Raw genomic sequence first — 20,766 nt, 5'->3', positions numbered from 1 at the left:
TTCTCCTCGACCGCTCCTCTCTGTGTGTCACAGATGATGCTCAGAGAAAACAGTCTAGGGTCACACAGCGTATGCATTGCGGAGTCGGGTCTGACCCAGAAACCCCGCTTCCCGGAGGTCTCAGCGATTGCTCATCAGCTCAGGATCAGGGCCTAGGTAGGAGGGCTAGAGGCGGGCTCCCCAAGCACCTACACCCGCATCGGGGGTTCCTCTATTAAAACCCTAAGATCTGGACGCTTCTACGAGTGCAAAGTCGCCCCCCACCTACGACTTCTGTGCTTCCTGGTCGGTAGAGAAAAGAGGCCAGAAACTGAGAAAAATGCAGTTTTATATGCAGGGCTAGGCGGGGGAATGGAGAGCGGCCGCCGAGTAGCGCGGGCTTCGCTCAGCCTCCGCCAGGGGGCGCCAGGAAGCCGAGAGGGGCGTGCTGCCTGGGACCAGTCCCTCGGCCCAGCCAGCTCCAGAAGGCAGGGGCTCTCAAGGAGAGGGACTGGTTCCTGGGCCCAGGTAGGAGGCCCGGCTCTCGGGGGTGCCATAAATGGTTAAAGCCCCAGGCAGGCCGAGGGCTGGGCCTCCCAAACCCGCCGGAACATCCAGCAGGAGCGGCCTCCCGGGCGTGGGATCCTTGCCTAGGAAGAGTGGAGGCAAGCTCAGCAGACAAAAAAAAAAAGATTCGCCTCCTTTCTTTGGAGAAGGACCGCCCTGCCCTCCCTGCCCGCCCTGCCCTCGGTACAGTTAGGATGGGACATCTATTCACAGTCTCCCCACTCTCACCCAGTGATGAGTGGGTGGGTGGCTGGGGTCTCTCTCTACAGAACAGCCTGAATTCAGAAGGCTTTCCTCCAAAACACAGACTTGCCCAGTCACCAAATCATGATCACTCAGAGTAATCATGACCTCCCCCCAGGCCCTGAGTCACCCCAACCATTACCTGGGCCCTGTGAATTTAACCCCTTGACTGACAGCTCAGCGGCACCTCTCTCTGGAATCAAGGGCTGCATCTGCATGGGAGAACCCCAGGAAGCAGCTGTGGGGCGGGGGGAGGGGAGTGCTGGGATCTAAAGAGGAGAGCTGGGGAATCCTCTGGACTCTGGGGCAGTCCTCCTCAGCCATGCCTTTGGCTCAGAGAGAGCAGTAGCCATGGACCACAGGGCTTGATTCAGCAGTCCCTAGGCCCTTGTCTTCCAATCTCACCCCTGTCTTACCAGGGACAGCTCCATGTCCAAGTCCATCAGGGTCCACTCTCGACTTGAGAGGCTGGGGCCCAGCACCTGAGGGGAGCTTGGGGTCAGTGGTGCCCTCCCCAAGCTGCACAGAGAGCTAGGCCCTACTGGACCCTATGCCCCTGCCCCAGGCTGGAGGGGTACTCACATCCAGGGGCCCTGCAGGCTCCAGACTTTCTGGGGTACCCCGAAGGAGCATTGGAGGCAGTAGACCCTCTGGGCTTTGGCTCCCCCGCTCCAGGCCCAGAGACTCCCTGTGCACAAAGAACTGTTGTTGGCCTGCAGAGCCCACCCATCCCCTCATTAGGTTCCCCCACCCCCACCCTAGAAAACACTAGGACAGGAGTCTCCAAGGGACTCATAGAGAGTACTTCGGTCTCCTACCTGGGGCCTGAGGTTTGGGTTGTGGGGCCGGGGTCTTGGGAAATGTCCCCTCCCTATGCTGCAAGTGTCAATACCAGTGGTTCTTAAACTATTGTGCACATCACGATCACCTCAGTGAACTTGTTTAAAATGCAAATTCCTGAGTCCTTCCACAGAGATGTTGATTGACCTGAACAGGAGCCAGAAATTCTGTATTTTAATAAGCTTCCAACTTTCCAGGGGACTCTGATGCCGGTGCTCCTTGGAGCACTCTCTGGGAAGTCAGGTCAGGATCATGGACAAAGTGCCTAACCTTCCCCTGGGCCACCAAGGGGCAGAGAAGGTTGGAAAGTTTCTCCAGCTGGTAAGTGCTGCTCTGTCTGCAAAAGTAGCCCACATGGGGTTCGCAGTCACAAACAGGCTATGCTTACCTGTCAGGGACCTCCCTGGGGCCCCTTGGTTCAGGCTGCTGGGCATTCCTGGGCCCCTCAGGGCTGAAGCTCCCCTTCCCTTCCAAGATGGCCTGGACCACAGCCACAGGCAGCAGTGGGGGGGCTGTCACGCAGAAGTCACACTCGTTTGGGGCCAGGGCCAGCCCAGCCTCGACTTTCCCCCCTGGGCTGGCCGGCTCTTCTTTGAGCAGTGCCAGACCCTTCTCCCTGCACCAGAGAAAAGCTTCAACCAGACCCTGGCACTGGTCTCTCCCCCCATGCCCAGGGCCATCCCAGATGCCAGCCCCTCCTCCACTCCCCAGAGGGTAGCCCCTGTCCCCATACCTCCCACCGCCACTGGAGGGAGAAAGCCTGGTCCCTTCTGGAGATGGGGAATCTTCAGGAATGTCAGAAATGATGGGTCCCCGGGACCTGTGGGGGCTGCTGAGGCTGGAGGTGGTTTCTGGGAGTGGCTGCAAGTAGAAGGCCAGGCCCAGCCCTTCACCTCAAGCCACAGGGAGAGCCAGAACCTCACAGGGTCTGAGGGATCGAGGCTCAGTCCATGCTGGGGAGCTTGGATCTGGAAAGGGCTGACCTCCACCTTCTCTTCTTTTGGGGGAACAAGGAGAATGAGGAGGCTTCTTATAAGCCCAGCTGTGCCCTTGGGGAAGGAGAGAAGTGAACACTTACTGACTGGATAAAGTAGGGGTCCTGCAGGAGGGCACCAGGCAGGGAACAGCTGAATTTGGCAGCTGGTGGGCATGTGCTCCCCTCATCCAGCATCAGGGACCTGTGCAGGGTAGTCCAAGCATGGGCAGGGGGCAGGGCAGGCTCAGCCCCCATGCCCTTCAGCCTCCACCTCCCTCCCTCAGGCCCCAGCAGCCAAGTCAGCAGAGCAGAGGCCTGTTGCCAGGGCCTCAGTCACATGCTGGAGGCAGAAGGGGCTCCCCCAGAGATGGGGGCCCTTTGGGGGTAGAGCAGAGAGGGGGGAGCATGGTTTGAGCCCCAGGTCCTCTGCTGAGGGATACTTTGGGATGACAGGGAAGGGGCAACTGGGTGGGAAGCTGGGGATAAGGTTTTGGAGCAGGGACATCTTGGAGTGGGGGTACCTGGTGGTAGGGTTGGGGGGGGGAGAGAGGTCCCTGCTGTAGGGAGGGGGCTGATAGGATAAGGAATCCTGTAGGGAGGGGGAATGAAGATTCCTGGAGAAGGGGTCCCTGTAGGGGGCCTCTGGTGGGGAGGGTCATGGAAGTAGGGCAATGGGGGTAAGCCTCCCTGGCTTTCTCACAGCTTTCTTTTGGCTCCTGGGCTGGTGGACCCCGCCTGAAGTGGCCCGAAGAGGCATTGGATCAGCTGAAAAGGAAGCAAACGTCAATTCATACTCCGCCCATTCCCCCTTCACAAGGCACTTCCAAGTGGGAGCAAGGAGGGGGCTTAACTTGGGAGCTGGGGGTCCGGTGTGAGCCAGGGCAGGAGGGGGGTCGAGGAATAGGAGAGAGAAGGCAGGGGTGGGGGGTGGGGGTGGGGTTGAGGAACACCTTGCCAATGACTCGGTGCTGCTGCCCTTGGCTCTGCCGCAGCGTCACCACCTCCCGCCACAAGATTTCGTTCTGCCTGGGGGAGCGGATGGGAATGTATTGAAGCAGGTGAGAGCTCGCCCAGTCCCGCCGCCAAAGAATGGCCAGGCCCAGAATCCGGGACCACCCAAATGATCATTCATCCCACAGAGTCCACAGAATTCCACCGTACCGCCCATTTTTCCGGATGGGAGCACTGAGGCCCGAGAGAGGAAGGGGCTGCCTAGAGCCGCCCAGGGTCCTGCATCCTCCCAGACCCGCCCCACCCGCCCCTGTCCCGCGCACTGCCTGAGCTCGCGCAGCCGCGCCTCGGTGCTCTCCTGCACGCCCCTCAGAGACTGCACTTCGCTCAGCAGCCGCCCTAAGTCTTCAGGGCGCCAGCGACCGTCGTCGCCGCGCAGCGCGGGCACCTGCGGGCAACAGGCACCGTCCTGACAAGGTCGTGTAGAGTAGGGCCTGCGGTCCCAACACCTCCACCGGCTCCTGACGGCAGCTCCCACCTTGCGCCGCACGCGCTCCAGGAGCTGCTCATGACCGCGCACGAAGCTTGGGTGCTGGAACTCGACGTGGTCGCGCTCTGGCCTGAGCAGGCCTCCCTGCTCGATGCTGACCACCTTCCGAAAACCGTCTGGCAAGAGAGTGAGGCGTGAGGGCGTGAGTCGGTCCATTCCCGGACACCACATCACTCACATCTACTCCCCGCCCGGCCCAGGGACTCACACATGTTGAGTTGTCGCACAAAGCTCGCCATGTTGCTGTGCTTGAAGTACTGGGGCAGCACCTCCTTGGCGAAACGGTTCTGGTCGCTTACAAGGAAACTGGTTCCGCTCTGCGGAGAACACCGCCCACCCATCGAGCCCGCGGAGACCAGACACGGTGAGCGGTGCCCGCCCCGGCCAGGCCCGCTTCCAGATAAGCGCACACATTCTCACTCACTCTGGGGACCCGACCTGCCGCTCCCGGGGACGTGGGAACCCAGCCAGGCGAGAACCGACTCTGTGGCCCAGCCTGGGGAGGGCACGGTGGGTCCCCATCCCCAGACGGACCCCGACTCCGCACTCAGCTCTCTGAAAGGGGTCTGCTTTGGAACAGAGGCCAGCCCCAGATTCCAGCACCAGACGGGTCCCAGACCTGAGTCAGCCCGTTCCTTCTCCTGGCTTTGTTTTCCCATCTCCCAGATGGGGAGGAGTGGGAACTAAATAACTTCAACTATCTCTTGGGCTCTAGGTCCCTAGGAAGCTCCTACCCCTCTCTTGGCCCCGGAGGCAGCCGCCTTACCCCCCCTCTTGTACACTTCCTCCAAGGTGAAGTAAGTGCCCCAGACCAAAGAATCGAAGGACCCACAGCCCCGTCCCATAAGGGGGTTGAGTGGGCGTGGGTGTTCACTGAGGTGGAGGGACCCCGGGGGCCCCTGGGGGAGTCCCGGGGTCCCAGCCCTCACCGGGCTCCAGCGGATCAGGTGGTCGGTGCCCGGGTCGCCCACCAAAGCCCACAGCTTCCCGAGAAAGGCAGGCACGGGGCTGGGGCCCGGCTCCGCCGGCAGTGGGGCTAGCGCTTCCTGCATAGCGCAGTCACACCGCTCAGAGCCCGGCCGCCGCGGGCTCGTCAAAGCCGCGGAAAGTGCTGCGTTTGTTGCCCGCTCGGCCCTACTCCGCCTCCGGGCGCCGGGTCAGGCGGGGGCCACGTGCGAACCCGCGGGGCGGGGCTCAGACCGCGGCCTCCGCACCAGCAGACAGAAAGGGAAGGCTGGGATTAGATGTGTGTAGTGTGGAGATACGGGTTCGAGTGCCCACCCTTCCCAGACCGGCTTGAGAAATCGCCTGGACCCGGCCTTGTTTTCTGGAAGAAGTCGGTGGACATGGTGAAGCCCCACAGGGCGGGGCGGGGAGGGGGGGAGGTAGGATAGGGAGAGAGGGAACGGGCTCCTTCCCACTGAATGCTGGGGCGTTGTCACTCTAAAAGTGCGAGTGTCCCGTCCCTGATTCCCGCATTGGGCCTCAGGGGTCGGACCCCTCCAACTCCTGCCAAGACAGCTTCTCCGGCCTCCGCGCCTTCCCCGCTCAGAGCCGATCTCACCTTTGACAGGACGCAGAGATTCTTCAATACTTTATTGCACTCTCACCCCTGAGTCCCGACCAGTGCCCTCCCTGTCCCGGAGTCCAAGCCGCGGAGCTAGCACAGAGTCCGCAGAGGGGTGGGGCTAGGGGAGGGTGACCCCACTACGCCCGGGACACAGCGGGGCGTCTGTAGAGATTGAGAGCCCCAGGCGTGCTCTGGACGCCCCGGACTGGTCCCAATGCCATCCCACAGGCCCCAATCTCCGAGAGGCACAGAAGGTAACAGAACCCCGAAGGAAGGGGCTAGCAGTTGGGGTGTTCCTGGGCCCCCCAAACAGCGTCCCAGAGGCCGCACTTCTGCCGGAAGGCGGGCGTTGTTTCATCACGCCACCAACGTGGGCCGCCAGGGATGCGGCTCGCGCGTTAGTTTGAGCGTGTAGCTGCGCAGGCGCGGGCAGTGCGAGCGGAAGGCGCCCAGAACGGCGGGCCGCACCACGCAGAAGCAATGTACCTCGCGCAGGCCCGCGCAGCGCGTCGCCAGCTCCTCCAGGGCAGCGTCCAGTTCGGCCGAGGCGGCGGCGCGCACTTCCACCGCGCGCAGGTTTGCCGCGTAGTGGTGCGCTGCGAAGCGCACGGGGCCTATGGTATCGCCCGAAAGGTTGAGGCGCAGCGCAGTCACTGGTACTGAAGGCTGGAGTACGCGCCTCACGGTGTCGGCAGACAGCGCGGGCTCTAACTCCAGCTCCACGGCCAGCCCCGGATGGCGGTGGCGCAGTGCAGCCCAGGCCTCGTCGGGCAGTGCTGGCGCGCGCGCGTCTTCGGGAGACGCGCACCTCAGGGCCAAGAGCGCGAAAGGCGCGCGGTCCGGCGCAGCTAACGCCTCAAGGGTGGCGCGCGACAGGCTGGCAAGGTGCAGGCCGAGGACACGCACTCTCGGGCAGGCAACCAGCAGCTTGAGTACGGAGTCCGGCCCCACGCTGCCCACGAGAGTGCAGTTGTCCAGGAAGAGGCTGCAGAGTTCCGGGCAGCCGCGTGCCACCTGGAGAACCAGCGCGTCGTCCAACGTGAAGGGCAAGCGCCGCAGGTCCAGATGGCGCAGCGCGCGAGCAGCCTGGCAGACGGCGTGCACCGCGTCCAGGACATCGCTGCCCGCGTCAAAGAGAGGCTTCTCTCCGTGGCACTCCAGGCACAGGCCTTGTAACCCCTGGGCATGGCCCGCCAGCGCCGTCAGCAGCGTTGTGGCCGCCCGGCGGCTCGGCTCCCTCGATGGCTCAAATTCCAGACGCAGATTGTGGATGTGGTCCAGGCAGGAGGACAGATACGGTGATAGCATGCCTTCCGGCTCAGAGTCGCAACTTAGGTCAGAGCGGTGCAGAAAAGGTATCAGCGGAGCCCCGGAGATCGGGGAAGAAGTCCCTATCCCCCACTCAGCCTGGGTTCCGGCTACCATCCTCACTTCCCACCCCCGATACACACATCCCTCGGCCGGACCATGTCAGGTTACACAAAGACAGCCTCTGTTGCGAGGAAGGAATCCCCACCCTACCCTTTAGAAAACATCGGTTGCATCTGCCGCAGGTTGAAACCCTGGCTGGGAGAGCCAAGGATATCTTAGGAACGGGCCTTCTCAGTGGTCTCTAGGGAGGCAGGCCAGATTAAAATACCTTCTCCGCCACTCCGAGTGACCTGCGGGAAGTGATTAAATCTCTCTGCCTCAGTTTTCTGTCTGAACAACGGAGATGATAGCACCTGTCTACCACATAATATTTTCGTGATGATTTAGTGAGTTAATATCTGTAAGGCACTTAGAACAGTGGCTGTTACATAGTAAACAGTCAATAGATTATTATTTTCTTTTTTAATATGGAATCACTGAATCTCCACCGATGATCGGCATCAAACACCCCTCAAGGAGAGTGAAAGGGCGGCAGTAGAGGGAACAGCCGGCTCACCTGACGTTCGTGTCATGCCACACGGTGCTGTAGGTGGCAGCGGCGGCCCAGGCCCGGCAGACTCCAGCGGCGGTGGCGCGATCCCGCAGGGACAGGTGGCGGAAGATGAGCGCCAGCACCTCCTCAGGCAACTGCGCTCTGGGTTCAGCCATAGCCTGGTACAGGGTGGGGGTAGCTTCTGCCTGAGAAAGAGAGATGTCCCTGAGCTCAGGAAGGCCAAGGTGTTGATGGCGACACCGCAGCCTGGGTGTAGAAAAGCTTTTTGCCCAAGAGCTGCTGCACAATTTGCAGATTCCGCTGCAAAGTGAAAATGTAAGACCCCTTGTTTAAAAAATTAAGAATTTCAAGATAGTGACAGCAGAACATTTAATCAAGTACTAAACCAAGGTCTCGGGTCCATGAAATTGGCTTTGGCTGCCAAAGGGTCTCCAGCCAGTTGCCTCGCAGAGTCAATGCTGACTCATGGCAACCCCATGTGTAGAATTGTGCTCTGTAGGATTTTCTCCAGGCCTTTCTTCCGAGGTACTTCTGGGTACACTGGAACTGCCAAACTTTTGGACGATTTACACCACCCGGGGATTCCAAAGTGTTTCTGGCTCTCCTTTAAACTACTTTCTCACTTGTTGAACAAATTCACATTTATACGGTATTAGAAGGAATGCAAACCTATGAGCGAAGCTGATGAACCCTAGGTCCCTGACTCTGGAGGATGCTATTGGATCTTTCTTGGGAGAAAAAGTCTTCCCTGGAGAAAGTTGAAGGGCAGCTAGCCTAGCTCCAGTCAACTCTCCCTCTCCCCCAGTCCTCCTCCTTAGGCCATCCTACACACACATTCAGAGCTGACCCAACTCGAAGGCCGAGACTAGTCTACCGGGGCTCACTGATCTCATCTCCCAAAAGCAATCTTGAGGACCAGGATGGGACTGTGTCCAAAGCCCGCCTGGAGGGCCATTGAAGTGAGGGCCTCTCAGGCTGAGGGGGGGGGCATCAGAATCATCACCCCGGTGCTTGTTCACAATACAGATTTCACGGCCTCACCTACTGAGTCAGGCTCTCCGGAAAGGGTAGGACCCGGGAATCTTCATTTCAGCAAGCGCGGAGTGGATCCCCTGGCCCCTAGCTGAGAAATGCTGCGCTTGTCACGTCCTATCTCTAGTGACTACAGGGTTAACAGGGCGGGAGCTTTAAAATAAAACTTTTAATTGGCAGGGACCATGAGCCAATCAGGAAGCGGGGGCGCGGGCGGGGCACAGCTGGATCCGCCCGGAGTGGTGAGGCTCGTTCTCTTTCCTGCGCCGCGCAACGTCCCGGGTACTTCCTAGAAAAGGTCGGCGTGGCGGAGAAAAGCTTGTGGGCTCTGGAGCTGACGGCTCTGAGGTCTGAGGGGCCCTGGGTTCAAGTCGGAACCCCAAGCAGCCCTGGCTTCCGCTGGGCAGGTGGTGCCCGGCTAGATCTCCGCAGACCCTCCTACCTCACAGCACCGCCCTTGGGGAGGGGAGATGGGTGTGCGTCCTCTTTGAAGTTGTCAGTTTTATTTTAAGGTTACTGTAAAATTGAGCAACGTTTCGTCCTGTTATACAAAAGGGGGCAATGAGTTGGGACCGACTGATGGCACCTAACAACAAATGCTTACACAACACACCACTTGCCAGTCGTTTCCAGTTTCCCTTATCTTCCAGGCAAAACCCGCTCCTGGAATTTGCGCCATTTGAACCCTGATGGTGCAGTGGTTGAGCGCTCGGTTGGTAACTGAAAGGCTGGCAGTTGGAACTCACCAGCCTCTCCGTGGGAAAAAAATACGGCAGTCTGGCTTCTGTAAAAGATTTATAGCCTTGGAAACCCTGTGGGACAGTTCTACTCAGTCTTTTAGGGTCATTATGGTCGGAATCAACTCGACGGCAATGGGTTTGATAGCCTGGGGTTCCAGCTATCATCAGCTGGACTTGTACCTGGGACCCATAGGTACCCCATTCTGAGTGCCAGGGAGTAAGAGATCAACGAACACGACCCCGAGGGAGCACCACAATATTCTGGTCCTCAGGTGGCGCCACTTGGTGCCCCCTTTTCCGTCTGTCCCAATTCCTCCGCGGGAGGAGGCGGGGCACCTCTTACCCTGGGGCCTTCCAGCCTCTTAAGAAAGGCTATCTCCCGAAGTCCCTTCCTGCTTCCTGCAGTCTATCCTCAGGTACCGGTGTCTTACCTCCTCAGCGGACCAGGTGGGCTCTGCTCGGAGGCAGGGGAATGGCTGCGGAGGACAGCTAGGCGGACTGGACCCGCCAGGAGCCTGAGGGAGTAAGAGGAGGAGAGGGCGGACTAGGCGGCTCTGACTGGGGCACCGCCCCTGCGGCTCCGCGCACACCCGGAAGCGGCGCGGGCCGAGCGGAGCCGGGCGGGCGTGGGAACCTAGGCCGGGCCGAGGCGGCCAGGTTAGTGCGGAGGGTGGGTGGGCTCCCCAGTGCCGGTGGGAGCGGAGGCGGAATTCTGGCCCCGGAGCGTGAGCGCGGCTGTCACTGTCACCCGCGGCTGCCCAGGACTGGTGGTGGTGGCCTATCGGGCTGTTCCTGTGGGAGGCGGAGTAGGGGGTATGGACCCTGACCTCCGTAGGTTTCTTACCGGGCCTAGGGCTTTCAAGAGGCGGCAGGGCTTTGCGGGTGAGAGGGAGGGGCGGGGTGGTTCTAACCAGATTTGTGAACGAGGACCCCCAAGTCCGTCGCACGTGCCCACCCCCAGCATGGTGGGGCGGGGGGCGGGGTGGTTAGTGGGAGTCAGGGAAGCTTCCCTTGAGAGGTGTGGAGCGAAGCAGCTGAGTAACGGGCGCGCGGGAAGTCAGTCTTTCAGTCCACTAGGGACTATGCCCGCAGGCTGTACCCACCCACCTGGCTGGAGATGGGGCTACCAGGACTGTTAAGCTGTGTTGATGGGGCACCAAGACGGGCTGGCCCCTCGTACTCGGGGAAGATTTTCTTGGGTCAGTGCCCACGTGCCTCACGCAGCCTCTGCCCAGTTAAGTGTTCCCAGGACTTAGACGGGGATCCTCCGCGGGGCCTGAAGAGGGGCGGACTCCCGGTGGGTGGGGCGCGGGGCTTCCCGAGGACGGGTTTCTGTGGCAGGACACGTGGGAAAGAGTTGCCAAGGTGAAAATGGGAGTCGAGGGCCCCTGGCCCCGTCTCTTCACTGTTAACTGACCCTCTCGACCTCCAGCCTGCAGCCTTGTTTGACTTCCCCATCTGCACAGTCCTAGTGAGTGTGATGAGGCAGCCCCGCCCCCTCCAGGTCTCCTGTGCCTCCTTGCAGGTCTGATGGGCAGACTCTGGCCCTGTCCCGCCCCTGCTTCCACCCTTTGGGGCGGGACCGCAGCCGTCCTAAGTCTGGAGGTTAGGAAGATGCAGAAGAGGAAAGGTTTCAAGGACAGGTTTCCACTCTTTCCCCACCCCTCTAAGTTCCCCAGGGTGTCTCACTTGTTTCCCCTTCTAGGTCCCACTTGTCACCTGCAGAACCTTACCCCATTAATTTCTTACTTTATTTTGAAGTTGTTTTTCTTTTTTAACACAAGAAATGTGTCCATTTTACAGAAAGCAGAAAATATTAGTAAATACAAAGAAAATCAAAATCACCCCAAATCTCACCCCACAGAGATAAACAATGTTAACTTCCTAATAATTGTTTTGGGTAAATACACAAGTATTAATGTTTTCTACCAAAAGATTGTGGGGGGAGGGGACTCCAGGAGGCTTGTCCCCTATGCTCAGATCCAGGGTAGGACCATCACCAGGTATCACTTCTCTTGCCAGGGTCTGGGTGGTGCTGGAGGGCGCCTACCTGTTACTGCACTCAGGTTAGGGTCCAGGAGCAGATCTGAGCTGCAGCCTTTGCTCTAAGCTCAGCATCTCTATCCCCTTCCCAACCATGTCCAAGGCTGTGGTCCTGGCAACTCCCAGCACCCTGTCTTCTGAAGCTCCCTGTTACTCATGCAAATAGATGCCTGCTGGGGCCAGAGCACTGACATCCAGGATGCCCACAGCTGGATCTCAGCACCTCTCCTAACCCATCATGTGTACTTGCTCTAAACCCAGGAGTAAGGGAGTGTGACTAATGGGCAGGAAGTGAGATCTGGAGCCCATGTTTCCAGGAAATGGGTGGGATGGGTTTCAGGTGAGGTGGGGAGGAAGCAGTAGGGCAGTTCCCCCATCTGTTGCCTCATGGAGCAGTGACTGGGAGGCTACTGACCTAAGAGTCAGTTCAGTGGCCTCCCCCCTCCCCTAGGTTTTTGTCAGAAGCTGACAGGAGGAAATAGTAGCGCTAAGAGGCCCTGCTTTGGCTGGACAGGGAAAGGATCTGTAAAAGAACCATTTGAGTGCATATGACAAGAACCCAGTTCCAACGACTTTAGAACAAAAAAGAATGGTTTAGGTCACATAACTGAAAAATCAAGGGTGCAGTGGCTTCAGGAACAGCTAGATCCAGGAGCATTGTGTGGTTAGGAGTGCATCTCGACATCTCTTACCTCTGTATCCCTCTCTGAAGGCTTCATTCTCAGCCAGGATCTCCAGCAAACAATGGCAAAGGAGATCTGCCCCCTCCCACCATTTCAGCCCCAAGGGAAGGGAAGCTAGTGCCTTTTTCTTATTGGTCCAGCCGAAGTTGCAGGGTTGATTTTGATTGGCTCAGCTTGAGTCCTAAACCAAAAACCAAACTCCTTGAGTCGAGGCCGACTCACAGCGACCCTATAGGACAGAGTAGAACTGCCCCATAGAGTTTCCAAGGAGCGCCTGGTGGATTTGAACTGCCAGCCTTTTGGTTAGCAGTCGTAGCTCTTAACTAGTCGCCACCATGGTTTCCTAAATCACACGTAGGCGCATTGGTTGAGAAGGAGGACTGGGGAAGTCTCTCAAGTTCTGTCAGGGTTGTGAGACAGAACCTGGGCAGGCTCAAACTACAGGTGTCCTTGGAAGTGAAGCCAGGAAGCGGACGAACAGGTGTAGTGGGAGTGCACGTGAGAGAGCCGCCTGGAGGCTCAAGTTAAAGCTGAGGACAAGGCCCGGACATGGCCGCTATCCAGGATGATATCTTCTGAATTGTCAGCTTTGGTTTTGAGTAAGAGAGACTCACTGGTCTGAGGAGGGAGCAGAGGTTCTCCCGCCTCCACTGTAGGATCGTGACTCTGTTCTCCTGCCTCTCTGACCCCGGGCTTTTTCTCTGAGAGACAGTGGAGGGACAGACCTCATTGCAAGGCTGGGCTCAACTCGGCTCTGTGCAGTGCACAAGGGGCTGCCTGTGAGAGATGGTGAACTTCCCGTCCCAAGGATGCCAGCCCTGTGGGGCTGCACTGGAGGAGTCACCTGGGCCAGGAATGAAGCTGTTTTCAGGAGTGACTTGGAACCTCATTGCATATTCAGGAGCTGAGATGGCCTCGGGGCCAAATGAATGCGAGGAGTGGGTGGGCAGTGCATACCTGTTTGTGGAGTCTGCGGTGGACAAGGTGATCCTGTCAGATGCCTACGCTCACCCCCAGAAGAAGGTGGCGGTGTACAGCGCCCTGCGGACCTCATTGGCAGGTGCGTGGGTGAGCGCGAGGATGGAGAGGGAAAAGCGCGCGGCAACCGTTTGCGGGCGGGGCCACGGGCTGAAGCCCCACCTCCTCAACTCGGTGGGCCTGGCTAAAATGCGGCGGCAGGAAAGAGATTTGACCGCAGGGAGACCCCAGGCTGCATAGGCTCTTTCTTCTCTGCTTAATTAGGCCCTGTGTGTCCGTAGATGATCTGCCTGTTTGTGCGTTAACTTCCGCCTGCTCGACTCTCCCTCTCCCTCCACGACCAGCCCGCTCACTCCTTTCTACTAATCGCGCCTCTCTCTCTTCTTTTCGTCTCTCACTGCAGCACTTCTTGCTCAAGACCCCTCCCCAGTACCTACCCTTCCGGATCCCCCTTTCCCATCTCAGGGCAGAGACCACAGGAGGCTGAAGCCAGCTGGGGGGTTCGGCCCCAGCCCCAGAGCGGCGAGAGCCCCTCTCCTTCCTGGGCAGCGGGAGCTGCACTTGGTGGAGGCAGAAGACCCGAGACTTCTGCCCCTTTCCCGCCCCACCAGCCGCCTACTCAGACTCCTTGCCCAGGGCACACACCCCTGTGCTGCAGTATTCCTCCCCATGTCCCATTTGCCCACCCTCATCTGGGGCTTCAGAGATGGGGTGAGAGGTACCCACTTTGTCTTGGGGTAGGCCTGGTCTTTATTCTGGGTTGTTACTTTTTGCTTCCCAATTTTGTTTCTCAACTGGGTGCTCTGGGGCAACCTTGTGCCCGACGTTCGGAGAACGGCCCCGCGTAGGGACCGCCCGGCACCTGACTGCCCACCTCCGCAGAGAGCGGCGGGAGCCCGGACCAACTACAAATGCTTAAGATCCACCGCAGCGACCCGCAGCTGATCTTGCAGCTGCGTTTCTGCGGACGTCAGCCGTGCGACCGCTTTCTCCGCGCCTACCGCGAGGGGGCGTTGCGCGCCGCGCTGCAGAGGTGCTTGGCGGCGGCGCTTGCCCTGAACTCCGTGCGATTGCATCTGGAGCTGCGCGCTGGCGCTGAGCGGCTGGACACTTTACTGCCTGACGAGGAGCGGTGCTTGAACTGCATCTTTGCCCAGAAGGTGCGGCCGGGCTGGGACCGGGGTGGGGTCGGGCGGGGATCCACGGACCAGACCCCCACCGACAACGCACTCTCCTTCTTAGCCCGACCGGCTGCGGGACGAAGAGCTGTCTGAACTGGAGGATGCGCTCCGGAATCTGACGTGCGGCTCCGGGGATCAGGGTGACAAGGAGGAGGCGACTCCGGCCCCCTTGCAGTCCCAGGCACCCTCCCCGTCGGAGGAGAAGCCACCGCCGCGATCTGGCCAGACTTTTCTGTTCCAGGGTCAGCCCATAGGTGAGGCCCGCGGAGAGACATGGTCGCCAGGAGGATGGAGTTTGTGAGGAACGTGGTCTGGGTCTAGTAGGCAGGGGCTGGGGAGGGGACAGGCTCTGGGGTCCCCCACGCTCAATCTGCCTCCCCACTCCTCCTGCAGTGAACCGGCCACTGAACCTACAGGACCAGCAGACGTTCGCTCGCTCAGTGGGGCTCAAATGGCGCAAGGTGGGGCGCTCGCTGCAGCGGGGCTGCCGAGCGCTGCGGGACCCGGCCCTGGATTCTCTGGCCTATGAGTACGAGCGTGACGGGCTGTACGAGCAGGCCTTCCAGCTACTGCGGCGCTTCGTCCAGGCCGAGGGCCGCCGCGCCACGCTGCAACGCCTGGTGGAGGCGCTGGAGGAGAACGAGCTCACCAGCCTGGCGGAGGACTTGCTGGGCCTGGCGGATCCCGATGGCCGCCTAGTTTAGGCCCAGTACCCAGGGAAGGGGCCGTCTGTCAAGCGCCCAGTCAGGGCTTGGAGCACCTTGATGTCTCTAGGCTCCCTTCTGCTGCTACTGCTGACCCCTGCCCATCCATGGGATTCCGAGACCGCACATAAAACTCCTCTTGGCCTATATGCTGGAGCTGCTGGGGCAGAGTGGACCGACTTCCCCAGGGCTGGACAAGCGAAGGGCCCACCAAGCTTGCTGGGGTACACCATTGGGAATGCCGCCCCAGATACTAGGAAAGGAATGGGTGTGGGGGACCTGCTGTGGGGTCTGCCTTGCCCTCCTCCACGTCAGAAGAGGAGCTGTGGCCAGTCCTTACCTCTTCGCTCATTGAACGGTTACTCTTTAGGCCCCTGCTGTGTCCTAGGCGTCTTCCTGGTTGCCGCAAACACTTGTTGAGCAAGATACAGGAGTCTTGCCTGCCTCCAGCTCACACTCAGTATGGGACCCCCAAAATTAAGCAAAAGTAATAAAATGTAACCCATTTTAAAAATTTTTATTGTGTTTTCAGTGAACGTTTACACAGCATTTTAGATTTCCATTCAACAATTTCTGTACAAGTTGTTCGTGACATGGATAATATTCTTCACAATGCGTGAACATTTTCATTTTTTCTGTTCTGGTTGTTCCATTCCCATTAATCTTGTTTCCCTTTCCCCTTACATTCTTATCTTTGTTTTAAAGTAATTGTTGACCGTTTGGTCTCATAAGGGTGATTTTTTAAAGGAGCATAGTACTTACGGGTGATATTATTTTTGGAGCTAATTGGTTATTTAGCTAAAAGGTGACCTCAGTGGTTAGTTTTGGTTCCAGGTTTGAAGAGTATCTCAGGGCCAATAGTTCTGGGGAGTCATTCAGTCTCCAGTTCAGTAGGTCTGCTTTTTTTTTTTAGGAATTTGAGGCTCTGTTCCACATTTTTCTCCCCTTCTATCAGGCTCCATCTATAGTGGTAGCCAGGCACCACCTAATTCTCATCTCAGGGTAGATGAGGCTGTGGTTTGTAACTTGTTTTTTGATGTAAGAAGTACAAAGAGTTATGGGGGCACTGAGGAGGGACCTATCCAAGGCAGGGACCGGGGATGCTTCCTGGAGGAGATATGAGTGTGAGTAAGGGGGGTGGTAGGAGAAGGGCAATGTTTTGGGCACAGTCAGCTTCAGGTGAGGTCTTGAGGGAGGGATGTTAGAAGAACAGAAAGTTTATAGAGAGGTTGGATCTGGAGGTGGGAGGATTTCCTGAGAAACCATTTGGTGAGTAGGGAAGGCAGATAGCATGGGTTTGGTTATTCATCCGAGCCCTGGTGGTGAAATGGTTAAGAGCTTGGCTGCTAACCAAAAAGTCGGCAGTGTGAATCCAACAGCCACTCCTTGCAAACACTTTGGGGCAGTTCTACTCTGTCCTATAGGGTCGCTATGAGTCGGAATCGACTCAACAGCGATGGGGTGGGTTGGGGGTTAGCCATTGTCTTAGTCATCTAGTGCTGCTGTAACAGAAATACCACAAGTGGATGGCTTTAACAAAGAGAAGTTTATTCTCTCACAGTCCAATAGGCTAGAAGTCTGAATTCAGGGTGCCAGCTCCAGGGGAAGGCTTTCTCTCTCTGTAGGCTCTGGAGGAAGGTCCTTGTCTTCAGTCTTCCTTTGGTCTGAGAGAATCTCAGCGCAGAAACCTCACGTCCAAAGGATGTACTCTGCTTCTGGCACTGTTTTCTTGGTGGTATGAGGTTCACCTGTCTCTCTGCTTGCTTCTCTCCCCTACATTCCAAAAATGGCTGACCTAAAACACTGTCCAATCCTGTAGATCTCATCAATATTACTGCCACTAATCCATCTCACCACAGCATAGTGACAGAATCCACAATACATAGGGAAATCACATCAGAGACAAAATGGCAGACAATCACACAATACTAGGAATCATGACCCAGCCAAGTCGACAGATATTTTGGGGGGACACAATTCAATCCATAACAGCCATCTTACAAAGTTTGGATTTTATCCTAAAGCAGTGACAGTGAGAAGCCTTTGAAGGATTTCAGGAGTTGAGTCTGGGAGGATGGTGAGGATGCACAGAGAGAGAGAGAGGCTGTGAGAGTGGGAGCAGAGATAGAGGGAAGAGAATGAACACCAAAACCTCTTTAGGAGGAAAATGAACAGGCCTGGTGACACTGGATGATGGGTGGGGTGAAAGGGCCCCAGAGTTTCTGCTTTTGTCAGTTGGGTGGAGGGTGGGGCCGCCTGCTGCCATAGGACAGAAGCCAGATGACAGGAAGGAGTAAGAGGTGAGGTAGTAGGGAAAGCCAGTGTAGAGGTCTCCTGAGAAGTCTGTGAACAGGACAGGCTCCGGATGCAGGGTTGACTTTTTCAGAAAGAACATTGGTGGGAAGAAGTCTTCAGAGGGGCAGGCACAGCCTCTGGGAAGAGGATGGCGCTGGATAGCATTGCTGGTTCCAGTAGCCTGTCCTCTGAGACCTGGGGGTAGGGGTTATCTACTTCAGAGCCCACTGTATATATAGGCTGGAACCTGGAGGTCCTGAGTTCGAGGGAGAGAGAAGTGACAGCAGAGCTAGGCAAGGACTGGGTCCACAATCTCCAAGGCACCTCTCTGCCCACCTGGGTTCCAGATCAAACCCTTTGCTTACTGGCCCATTTCACGAGCTGAACCAGTCCCTGTCAGCCCAATCTGGCCTGTAGAGGTCCAGGCATGGTCACTTCCACCTTCAGGAGGCTATGCTGGTCTGGGGCACTGGGGACTAGGGCCCAGAGCCAGACCTGGGTCTGCCCCGGGGATCCCTTAGCCCCCGGGGAGAAAGATTGAAGTGATTGCCTATGAAGTTAAAGTAAACAAGATTGGCCCACTGTCATGTATCCCAGTGGGTGGATGGGGAGAGGGCCAAGGAAGGACAGAAAAAAGAGTCCTGGACTTAATTTCAGAAGACCTGGGGTATTGCTCTTTTATACCTGTGTGATTCTGAGAAGCAGTGTCCCCACCTGGACATGAGCAAAGAGAACCCCTGCCAGGGCTGTGAGAATTGACTGTACTGTTGTGTGTGTGTGTCTGGTAGGGAGCACGACAGCGCCTGGAGTAAGGAGGCGGCTGTGTGTACCAGGGGCAGTTATGTGCCCTGGCTGACAGAACCAGAGCTGCGGTGAACTGACACGATCTCCGAAGGTCCGACCCCGCCGGCATTGCGGCCAAATCGATGCCTGAGGGCTCCTGGCAGCACGGGTCCCGCCCCACTCTGGAGAAGCTTCTTTCAGTTGAGCCTTCCCAACTAGAGTCGATCCGTGAGGAGGATCCCTCTCAGAGTTTGGCCTCCACTCGGAGACTGCCCTCCCGGCGCTTGGGCGGAGCTGAGCTCCAGATGTCCCGGCGCGCACAGCTGGAGAGTCACGTGGCAGCGGCCCCGGGCCCCCCCTTCCTGCCAACGCTGCATTTGGCCCAGGCCCCGTCCATGGCCGCCCCTAGGACCCCGCGCTGAGCCCCGGAGGCCCCGGCGTGAGTGTCTGGATCCCAGGGACCGGCTTGCGGAGGGAGGAATGAAGAGCTGGGGCCCCAAAGAGGGAGGTGCGGCCGGGAGAGTTGGGCCGAGGCTCCCTGCGTCTCCCATTCCGGGCCTGGGGACACTGGTCTGGGCCGGGGCTGAAGGTGGGGGGTTGGAACTTTCTCCTTTTCCGGAGGGTGTATCAGGGCCCCGAGTCGAACGAGCGGAGGTGGAGACCCCTGGAGCGTAGCCTCCGCCCCCTTCCTTCGGGGAGGCGGGTCCAGGAGCCCCTGCCAAGCTCCCGCCTTGAGAGCCCCTGACTGCGTCTCTCCGCAGGGGGCGCCGGCGCCGGCCACGCCGACATGCGTCGGAGGCTGCGCCTACGCGGGGACGCGGCGCTCACGCTGGTCCTTGGCGCCGCCCTTGGCCTCCTGCTCTACGTGCAGCGCGACGGCGCGGCCCCGACGACGAGCGCTCCGAGACCGCCAGTAGGGAAGGAGGTGCGGAGGCCCAGCTCAGTGCCCCGTGCATTCCAGGCACCAGACGAGGGCACAGCCCTCTTGGCCTACGAAGGGGACACACCGGCACCGCCCACGCCCACGGGACCCTTTGACTTCGGCCGCTACCTGCGCGCCAAGGACCAGCGGCGCTTCCCGCTGCTCATTAACCAGCCGCACAAGTGTCGCGGCGATGGCGCACCCGGCGGCACACCCGACCTACTCATCGCTGTTAAGTCGGTTGCTGCAGATTTCGAGCGGCGCCAAGCCGTGCGCCAAACGTGGGGTGCAGAGGGCCGAGTGCAGGGGGCGCTCGTGCGCCGTGTGTTCTTGCTGGGCGTGCCCAGGGGCGCGGGCGTGAACGGGGCTGACGCTGAAGAAGAGGGCACGCGAGCGCATTGGCGCGCCCTGCTGCGCGCTGAGAGCCGTGCCTACGCGGACATCCTTCTCTGGGCCTTCGACGACACTTTCTTCAATCTAACGCTCAAGGAGATCCACTTCCTGGCCTGGGCCTCAGCCTTCTGCCCCGACGTGCGCTTCGTTTTTAAGGGTGATGCCGACGTATTTGTGCACGTGGGAAACCTGCTGGAATTCCTGGCGCCGAGGGACCCAGCACAGGACCTGCTTGCAGGTGACGTGATTATGCAAGCTCGGCCAATCCGCGCGCGGGACAGCAAGTACTACATCCCCGAGGCTGTGTACGGCCTGCCAGTCTACCCGGCGTACGCAGGTGGCGGTGGCTTCGTCCTTTCGGGGGCCACATTGCACCGCCTGGCAGGTGCTTGCGCACAGGTTGAGCTCTTCCCCATCGACGACGTCTTTCTGGGCATGTGTCTTCAGCGCCTGCAGCTCACACCCGAGCCTCACCCCGCTTTCCGCACTTTTGGTATCCCCCGGCCTTCTGCTGCGCCACACCTGCGCACCTTCGACCCCTGCTTTTACCGAGAGTTGGTCCTGGTGCACGGGCTCTCAGCCGCTGACATCTGGCTTATGTGGCGCCTGCTGCACGGGCCGCGCGGGCCAGCCTGTGCGCATCCGCGCCCTGCCGCTGCAGGGCCCTTCCGATGGGGCCCCTAGCCACCCATTACTGCCCAAGGGCATGGCGCAAGGTCCCTGAACTCAGACCCAGGATGGAGTGGGTGGAGGCTGGAAGGGGTTTTCCAGATTGGTGGGTTATTGCGGTCTATGTGGTTCTTTTCCAGGAAGGAGGGGAGTTTGGGATCTGGCCACGAGATACTACGGTGTAGTCTCCACAGAGTCCTAAGAATGGAGGTTGAACTTGGCTCCTGCTGGCCCACTCTGCAGGGAGTTGGTCTGGGACCAGTCTAACGGCAACCCCCTGAGATAGTCAGGGATGAGGTGGCGGACCCGTGTTTAGTCTTCCCAGTTAAGTAGGTGTGTACTGCGGATGGGTGGCGGGGTGCTCCTGTGCCATGCTTATTCCTTGGTTTGGAACCCCTGGGATGATGCAGGGGAGGCCTTTCTCAAGGCTGACCCACCTGGAGGTGTGGGGGGCCTGGCCTCAGCCCTCATTCAGCTGGCACCATCCTGCCACCACTCAACCTGAAGGCACAAGTTGTGCTTCCTCCCTGTCCCTCCAAATTGGATTCCCAGCTGTGTCCAGGTCTTTAGCTCTCCCCATCTTGAAGTCTGCTTTCCTGGACCCAACCCCTCCTGGGTTCTGGTCTGGCTGACACATGAAGGATGGAGCCCCACACACAGGGTCTACTGAGTGCCTGGTCCCACCTAGTCTTTCCCCATCCCCAATTACCCATGACACAAGAACCTCCACCCACACAATTATG

General features: G+C 58.8%; 4 protein-coding genes across 14 annotated transcripts; 2 read left to right on the top strand and 2 right to left on the bottom strand.

Moving 5' to 3' along the window:
* Positions 1-41: 41 nt before the first annotated feature.
* Positions 42-5,758, bottom strand: HSF4 (heat shock transcription factor 4). 6 transcript variants are annotated; one of them, XM_049864088.1, is made up of 13 exons: positions 5,671-5,758; positions 4,315-4,423; positions 4,095-4,222; positions 3,880-4,004; positions 3,556-3,631; positions 3,306-3,370; positions 2,708-2,807; positions 2,363-2,490; positions 2,018-2,245; positions 1,372-1,477; positions 1,206-1,271; positions 932-1,001; positions 42-629 (listed from the first exon to the last, which is right to left on the bottom strand). In XM_049864088.1, exons 2-13 carry the CDS (start codon positions 4,343-4,345, stop codon positions 478-480), a joined length of 1,275 nt encoding a protein of 424 aa, XP_049720045.1. In that variant the 5' UTR covers positions 4,346-4,423; positions 5,671-5,758; the 3' UTR covers positions 42-477. The 6 variants fall into 6 exon arrangements, 5 of the variants coding, with proteins under 5 accessions (XP_049720045.1, XP_049720046.1, XP_049720041.1 ...); XM_049864089.1 differs by lacking the exon at positions 5,671-5,758 and adding an exon at positions 5,036-5,250 and having other exon boundaries at positions 2,018-2,141; positions 2,363-2,516; XM_049864084.1 differs by lacking the exon at positions 5,671-5,758 and adding an exon at positions 5,036-5,250.
* On the top strand, positions 5,373-15,461 carry TRADD (TNFRSF1A associated via death domain). 5 transcript variants are annotated; one of them, XM_049864098.1, is made up of 5 exons: positions 5,373-5,455; positions 13,000-13,158; positions 13,959-14,236; positions 14,319-14,511; positions 14,651-15,461. In XM_049864098.1, the coding sequence occupies exons 2-5, from the start codon at positions 13,008-13,010 to the stop codon at positions 14,959-14,961; spliced, it is 933 nt and encodes a 310-aa protein (XP_049720055.1). In that variant the 5' UTR covers positions 5,373-5,455; positions 13,000-13,007; the 3' UTR covers positions 14,962-15,461. The 5 variants fall into 5 exon arrangements, with proteins under 5 accessions (XP_049720055.1, XP_049720054.1, XP_049720052.1 ...); XM_049864097.1 differs by lacking the exon at positions 5,373-5,455 and adding an exon at positions 7,772-8,930; XM_049864095.1 differs by lacking the exon at positions 5,373-5,455 and adding an exon at positions 9,878-10,029.
* On the bottom strand, positions 6,033-7,755 carry FBXL8 (F-box and leucine rich repeat protein 8). The gene is made up of 2 exons (XM_049864092.1): positions 7,604-7,755; positions 6,033-7,006 (listed from the first exon to the last, which is right to left on the bottom strand). The coding sequence occupies exons 1-2, from the start codon at positions 7,753-7,755 to the stop codon at positions 6,034-6,036; spliced, it is 1,125 nt and encodes a 374-aa protein (XP_049720049.1). The 3' UTR covers position 6,033.
* Positions 15,462-18,311: 2,850 nt separating the features above from the next.
* Positions 18,312-20,252, top strand: B3GNT9 (UDP-GlcNAc:betaGal beta-1,3-N-acetylglucosaminyltransferase 9). 2 transcript variants are annotated; one of them, XM_049864229.1, is made up of 2 exons: positions 18,312-18,478; positions 18,801-20,252. In XM_049864229.1, exon 2 carries the CDS (start codon positions 18,827-18,829, stop codon positions 20,036-20,038), a length of 1,212 nt encoding a protein of 403 aa, XP_049720186.1. In that variant the 5' UTR covers positions 18,312-18,478; positions 18,801-18,826; the 3' UTR covers positions 20,039-20,252. The 2 variants fall into 2 exon arrangements, with proteins under 2 accessions (XP_049720186.1, XP_049720185.1); XM_049864228.1 differs by having other exon boundaries at positions 18,312-18,547.
* Positions 20,253-20,766: the final 514 nt, after the last annotated feature.

This window comes from Elephas maximus, chromosome 21, assembly GCF_024166365.1.
Source record: "Elephas maximus indicus isolate mEleMax1 chromosome 21, mEleMax1 primary haplotype, whole genome shotgun sequence".
Taxonomy (NCBI): domain Eukaryota; kingdom Metazoa; phylum Chordata; class Mammalia; order Proboscidea; family Elephantidae; genus Elephas; species Elephas maximus.
The sequence above is the reverse complement of the archived record's forward strand: the minus strand, read 5'-3'. Positions and strand labels throughout refer to the sequence as shown.

Excerpts from the sequence above, each read along its gene's own strand:
- TRADD (XM_049864093.1), top strand. The coding sequence starts at position 12,885 with ATGGTGAACTTCCCGTCCCAAGGATGCCAGCCCTGTGGGGCTGCACTG. Across the intron at positions 14,237-14,318 it reads ACTGCATCTTTGCCCAGAAG|CCCGACCGGCTGCGGGACGA; the intron begins GTGCGGCCGGGC and ends TCTCCTTCTTAG. Across the intron at positions 14,512-14,650 it reads GTTCCAGGGTCAGCCCATAG|TGAACCGGCCACTGAACCTA; the intron begins GTGAGGCCCGCG and ends CTCCTCCTGCAG.
- B3GNT9 (XM_049864228.1), top strand. The coding sequence starts at position 18,520 with ATGAAGAGCTGGGGCCCCAAAGAGGGAG. Across the intron at positions 18,548-18,800 it reads CTGGGGCCCCAAAGAGGGAG|GGGGCGCCGGCGCCGGCCAC; the intron begins GTGCGGCCGGGA and ends GTCTCTCCGCAG.
- FBXL8 (XM_049864092.1), bottom strand. The coding sequence starts at position 7,755 with ATGGCTGAACCCAGAGCGCAGTTGCCTGAGGAGGTGCTGGCGCTCATC. Across the intron at positions 7,007-7,603 it reads TGGCATGACACGAACGTCAG|TTGCGACTCTGAGCCGGAAG; the intron begins GTGAGCCGGCTG and ends CTCTGACCTAAG.
- HSF4 (XM_049864084.1), bottom strand. The coding sequence starts at position 5,158 with ATGCAGGAAGCGCTAGCCCCACTGCCGGCGGAGCCGGGCCCCAGCCCC. Across the intron at positions 3,632-3,879 it reads CGGCTGCGCGAGCTCAGGCA|GCAGAACGAAATCTTGTGGC; the intron begins GTGCGCGGGACA and ends CCGCTCCCCCAG. Across the intron at positions 2,808-3,305 it reads CCAGGAGCCAAAAGAAAGCT|GTCCCTGATGCTGGATGAGG; the intron begins GTGAGAAAGCCA and ends TACCCTGCACAG.